Source organism: Rhopalosiphum maidis, chromosome 3 (assembly GCF_003676215.2).
Source record: "Rhopalosiphum maidis isolate BTI-1 chromosome 3, ASM367621v3, whole genome shotgun sequence".
NCBI classification, from domain to species: domain Eukaryota; kingdom Metazoa; phylum Arthropoda; class Insecta; order Hemiptera; family Aphididae; genus Rhopalosiphum; species Rhopalosiphum maidis.
Window position 1 is genome coordinate 39,391,230 of NC_040879.1, and position 7,126 is coordinate 39,398,355.

The 7,126-nt window shown below is 23.8% G+C and overlaps 1 protein-coding gene across 1 annotated transcript; it reads right to left on the reverse strand.

The window, feature by feature from the left end:
- Positions 1-476: 476 nt before the first annotated feature.
- Positions 477-6,922, reverse strand: LOC113557924. The gene is made up of 5 exons (XM_026963462.1): positions 6,606-6,922; positions 1,957-1,999; positions 1,245-1,345; positions 945-1,028; positions 477-585 (listed from the first exon to the last, which is right to left on the reverse strand). The coding sequence occupies exons 1-5, from the start codon at positions 6,920-6,922 to the stop codon at positions 477-479; spliced, it is 654 nt and encodes a 217-aa protein (XP_026819263.1).
- Between the last annotated feature and the right edge of the window lie 204 nt (positions 6,923-7,126).

Here is a 7,126-nt window from a genome sequence, read left to right on the forward strand (position 1 = left end):
CCTTGAACTGCCAGCATTCCTAATGAAATAATGATTGCCTTCATGTATCTTCTATTTTCCATTACTAAACGTTCATATTGGTCTGAAATTTGAGATAATACTGAAGTATTTTTATTTTTATTTTTTTTATATTCTACCCATGATATTAAACATTGTTTATGTTCGTCAGATTTATCATGCAAAGGAAATCCTTTGGCAGACATTGCATTTTTCCAGTTTTTGTATCCTGTAGTTCTATAGTTTGTGTCTAAATTTGTTTTTAATTTATTGGAAAAAAATCTAAAAGGAAAGCAAAATGCAGAATCTTCAATTTTGCTGTACTCCAACCATTTATAAAGTTCACACCAGTTGGAATTAAAACCTCTCATCCGTTTTGTTTGACCGACTCCATAAACAGTTTTTGGATATTTTTTTAGTTTGTGTTGAGTAGGACCCTCGTCTAAATTTTGACTTATATCATTAGGCCCAGGTACTTGTCAAAAACTATCTGGTTTTGTTAAATATTTTGCAGCTACTTCATGTTCATTATAATTGTTAATTACCTCTATATCATTTTCACAATTGCTTTCTTCACTTAAATCATCACTAAAAAATAATATTAAAAATAAAATTCTCTTAATACAGATAAAAGCTACATTAATTATTAAATTCTTAATATTAAAGGTATTATAAAATATAAAAAATAATCAAAATTTAATTAATTTAATTTTTAACTACATATCTACATTCTACATAAATTATAAGATTACTAAGCTAATAATTTAACTATTTATCATAAAATTCAAATTTAACACAATATAACTGGAATGTATCTAACTAAACATATAAGCCCACCTCAATATTTCACAGGATCTTAACTGATAAATACATGATTGCACATTGCACATTACATACCCATTATTAAAATATAATATAGGTAATTAGAAAATTAAATTGACACTAACCTACTTAAATTGTTATTTTCATAATCATCATTATCACTAGACATCAATTCTTGATTGCTTTCAATGGCAATATTATGAATATTTCTTTAAAAAAAAAAAAATTATTAATTAACTGATACTTACAAATTACAATTACATTGTGATAAAGTATAGGTTCTCAGTTCTAATAGATTATGGAAAAATATACAATGTCAATACTGAATAATGAGTTATACCTATAAAATACTTGAACATATTATATTCAAGATACATACAGGTATTTAAATATTTAATATATAATTAATAGGCAATTTTAAATACCTGGTTATAGGATTAGAAACTATCAAACTGGAGCACTTCGGTTCATTGTGTCCAGACTCATCTTCAGTAATATTGTTAATAGAACTTTTTTGTTTTTTTGACTTAATGAAAAAGTCACTAATATTATTTGTATTTCTCTTCGACATATTTTTTTTTTTTAATAAAATCATACGGTTGGATAAATTACACACATAAAACAATATATAGGTAGACAATATGTCAATACTGAATACACTTGGTACTGTCAACTTCACAGAGCACACTTCACAAACGAATAATATTATTAATTAATATAACATAAGTGCAAATTACAACAATACAATGAATGATAATTTTAGAAATAATTGATAATGAGCATAATCTAGCACAGAATAACTGTCCCACTGAATCTATTTATAGATGCACGGAGGTTTACCCATATAATCAAAAGTGTGTAGTGTGTATATATATTATCAATAGTTTACAGGTCTATGTTTATTCTAAGAATATTATCAATAACTATCATATAATATTAAATATAATTTAGAAGTATTTATATTGTTAAATTACAGACAGTGAACAAAATACAAATACCATTATTTAATATTTTCAGATTTTCTGCTTATGAAAAATGACTATATTATTATGTCTAAGACCAGGTTAGTGGTAGGGCCACTGGTAGGGCCAGGCATTGGCGCCGCCACTGCATAGGTTCACGTTTTAAATATATCACCCCCCCCCCCACTGAGCCAGATTGCTTATTTGAGATCTTAATTCTTAATACCGACTCCGGTATACATAACACGAACTGTACACATATATCATATATCTCAGTCTTTATATTCATTGACACTATATTGTTGGCGACCGACACGCGACGTCACAGCTATTGAAATTACTACATTTCTTAGTCCAGAACTCTACATTATAATAAAAGAATATTATATACATAATCATTTTGTAAATTCAGCGTTAGTGATTCATTTAACCTTGAATGCTCTATAGTTGGAATTTCCAAATTCGAAAATACCTAAGGCTCAAGGGTCGCATCCGACACACGAACAACTCTTTGTCAGGCACTCCCAGGGACAGCGATAATTTTTTTTTTAAATATATATCACGAATCGTTATCGTATACATTACTCATCAATCATCATATATGATGTACCGTGTGACGCATATACTAATTACCAGGTATTCTTATCTGTCTCATTATTTAATAAATATTTTACAATTAAAAATTGTATTGACTTGTAAAAATTTGACTAACTAAAAGCTTTTAAATTCTATAGATTAGGTATAGTCTTCGAAGACCCTTGTTCCGCGTGCTGCCAGGTTATAAAATGGTTAAGACTATACGATCTTGGCAAAAAGTTCGTATTTTTCGTCCAAATACCGTACCTACTTACAAACATTTTTATTCACAGATCTCATAATTTCAAATCACATATCGTTATTAATTATTGTATACACAATATATGACTTTGTCATATAATTGCCGTATATTTCTTCTCAAATGTATATACTAACGCCATAGTAATTCCACAGAATAAGTTATTATGTATTTGATAATATTATAAAGTTTACCTATTTATATGACATAAAATGATAAAAACTATAGAAAAATCGCGTTTATTTATAAGGTTAATATATTTGGCGTCCTTTCATTTAAAATTATATAACAAAATATTAATAGTTAAACATGACTTTTTGGAATGTGTTCAATTTACCAAACAATAATTTTCGAATAAAAATAAGATTTTTACCTATATAAGATGATATTAAATAGTTTTAACTTAATCCAAAATACTTCTAGATAAACAATAATTTGCAATTTAATTTTATAAAAAAATAAATTTAATTAATTAAAACTTATTATCTTTGAACTACTTACCTAATATTTTTACAAAAATGAATTATTATTAAAAAATAAACAAAATGTTATCAAATAATCTATTCTAGGTGCTAGTGTTCATTTATTCAAATAATAAGCACATTTTCGCGGTGGTACCGAGAGTAAAAACAATTTACTAAAAATCGTTTGGCCAATAATTTTATATCAAAATTGTTTAATGGGTAACTTAAATACTTCCTCCATCACTAAACGACTTTTTCAATATCTTAGTCTTCTTGTATCCTATAATAATAATTTTTTTAAAACAAATCTCTTCGTATCGTTTGTTTTCATTACCTCCAACAAGCTCCACAAAAACTCGCTAATTAAATTAATATAATTGTTAATTATTTGCAATAATTATTATTATTGTGCAATTTATTTTGCATTACGATTACGATCAACAACTATGATTTTTATACATAGGTATTGATTTCAAGCTCAATGCAGGTATCAGCCACGTTACACAACTCTTAATTTGTGAGTTTTTTTCAGGGATTCAGTAATGCCCAGTGCAAATCTCATTCATAATAAATACACAAAAAAAAAACGCTTAAATTATGAAAAAAGTTAGAATCAAACACTTTGTCGAACTCTAGTAGTTTTGATACAAACTAAAAATTTGTTAAAATTAACTAATTTAAAAACTATATTTAGTAATACGTATAGTGTCGTATACATTGTATAAAATAACTATTGTTTATTAAATATTAATTGTTTATATAGGTTTGTATATATTATATTATGTTGAAAATAAAATTATCATTTTTAAATGTATTTATTTTTAATATTTGTTAATAATATTATGTTTTTAATCTTGGTCAATAAAATAAAATGTTTTATGCCGCTAATATTAAAAGATTTTTGTTTCAAATTTAATTTAACACTGTCATTGTATAAATTTCCATAGCAATTAACAATATATTGTATAGTATATAGTGTAAAGTTTAACCAATTTAAAACCTATTTTTAATATTTATTACCTTTACCTTTACCTTTACAGTATATGTTTTTTCAGTTCGACTCAGTATTCATATATACATTAAATTAAATTAAATAAATAAAAATAAATTACAGTAGACGCCGCTTATACGACTCACTTTGGGACCAGCACAAAGTGAGTCTTATAACCGAATGAATCTTTTAGGCGAAGTAGAAAAAAAAATTAACTACGTATTTATAAATTTTATTTTACTACATATTCTGCTTAAATTTTAATACTTTAACACATATTACATATTACATACTTATTATTGAATAAATTTAATAATTCTGATAAAAAAAACTAAAATTATAATAGGTAAATATTACATATAAAAATATTATAAAAATTATATATTAATAAAAAATTATAAAGGATGTATGTATAATGTATTTATTATTTATTTTGAAAAAAATTTGAAAAATTTAGTTTGTTTTTTATTTTGTTCTAATATTCCGAAAATATAACGACAATCGTTGCGGTAAATGTGAACTTTTATCTGCGATAAAAATGATTATACGTTATAAGGTACCAACAGAAACTAGAAATAATCAACACGAATATTATTTAATTTTTCAATACCAATTTTTTTCTAAATTATAACCAAAAAAATTTATTTTCTACTATTTATTTTATGAAATTTGAGTCTTATAACCGATTTTTTTTTTAATGTATTTTTATACGTCCGGACCGTTCCAGACGATTTTGAGTCTAATAAGCGACTAAACCTTACATCCGTGAGTCTTATAAGCGGCGTCTACTGTATTATTATTATTTATTTATACCTGTGTCTTTGTGTCTGTACATAAATGTAATAAATGTGCATTCTTATTACATAATAATATATTAGTCGCATAAATATATTTAACTTTCAAATTATTTAATATATTAATAAGAATACTTACTGTATCTACATAAAAACATAATAATACTAGTATACGTATAATATTATAATACCATATTGGTGATTATAATCTGAAACTTGTTAAATAATACAGTATTATGTATATATAGGTTTATATTACATAATTAGATAGGTATTCAAAAGTTTCTCTTTGATCTTGGTAATATTTTATTAATCAGAGTAATCTAATATGTATTTTCTTAATTTGGCTAACTAATAGAACACCATGAATGGCATGAATCATCAATCTTCTAGAAGCTGATTAAAAATTTTAATGTATGCTCAATTCAGACTTTTCTTTTGGTATGTATAATGTTTTTTTAATAATTTATGAATAAACAAATTTAATTATACATTTATTTAAATTATCAAATAATTGTATTTATTTGATACATAAACATAATACAAAATATATTTTAATATGTGTTTATAATGCTAATTATCTGTAATATTTAAATACTGGTTTTTAAATACAGTTCAGCACCATACTAAAAAAATATACAAAATCCAAAAGAATAACTTAACATTAAATAATAATAATTAAATTTTTAGATATTAAATATAATTAAAATATATTACAAATATACATTGAATAAATATGTTATGTATTATTATAGGATTTCCATCAACAGAGTTAGTATAAAGAGTTAAAAAATTATATGAAAATTAGTTAGTTGAAATACGTTTTTTAATAAGTACTTACTTACCAACAATATCCGGTTTGGATAAGAAATATATTTTGAATGCTTTACCTCAACTAATAAAATTAAATTCAAATGTTGTAAACATTTACATTGGTTTACAAATGTATTTAGTTACCAAAATTTATTAATTGATTAATGTTTAATACAATTAATTATGTTTCTTTAACTAAAGGTAATTTAGTATACCCATAATTTTGGGCATTAAAACATTTAAAACTATTCAAACTCAAATCCTCTAGTCAGTCCAGCTGAGCTTTTGATTGCATTACATACAATGAATTCAGATCCTAATGACCTCAAGTACATTATTAAAGGTAAAATAATAACTAATTCAATTTTAGTGAAAGTCTGAAATTGTTTACCAATTGTATGATATTTTTTCCTTATTTTTACATTCTTATATTAATTTATAGATGTTTTAACTTCAATAGTTTTGTAGTTTTTTTCTAGAATATTTATATTTTATGTATTATATTATAATGTCAAGTAGGAATAAAAGAAAAATGAAAAGGCATTTTCAAATTTTTGTTTTAAAAATAAGAAATACTTATTTATTAAGTTCACCATGTTTTTTAGATATATATTTTTATTAGGATTAAAAATCACATAATAATTTAAAGCCTCTTGGCTCTTGATTAATTTTAAGCTTGGTAGGATATTAGGACCTATAAAAATACCTGTTACTTACTAAATTTCCGGCTCTTTGTCTTCTTATTTTTGTATTACATTATCTCTTATAATATAACCTATATTTGGTACCTACTACCTACTTATTAAATATGAATTAAAGTATTATATTATATTATTTATAAGTTATTATTTTTTTATGTGTATTTTAAAATTATTACCATCAAAAATTTATCTTCAATCCATTAAAAATATTTATTAATAAACCTACATTTCACTTAAAAGTTTATCAAGTACTTTCAGGCACTGAATTATATTCAAATCAATCAAAAACATATTTTGAGTCCAACAATGAACATTTTGACCAAAGTCTATTTTATGCTTTTTGATTTCATGAATTACGTTTTCATTTTTCAGTTCACGAATTACTTTATTGAGTTTGTATTGCAAGTGAATGGTGTTAACGTTTGGGTAATTTAATTTTAAAGCATCTAATAATACGTCTACTGTTGTTGATCGATTGATTCTAATTGTTTCTAATACAATTTGCATTATTCTGTTTAATTCTATGTTCAAAGGAGAATCCATAATATTAAATAGCTTATAACTTTTTATTTTTTATAGTATAATAAAATTTTAATAGTTTGTGATAAATAATAATGTAAATACAATTGTTGATAGGCAGTAGTCATAGATACCTACATTCTAAATATTAATATATAAGAATCTATATTTACAACATAAACTTACTTTTGGTTTATCATATTTTCTAAGTAAACTAAACTTATATTT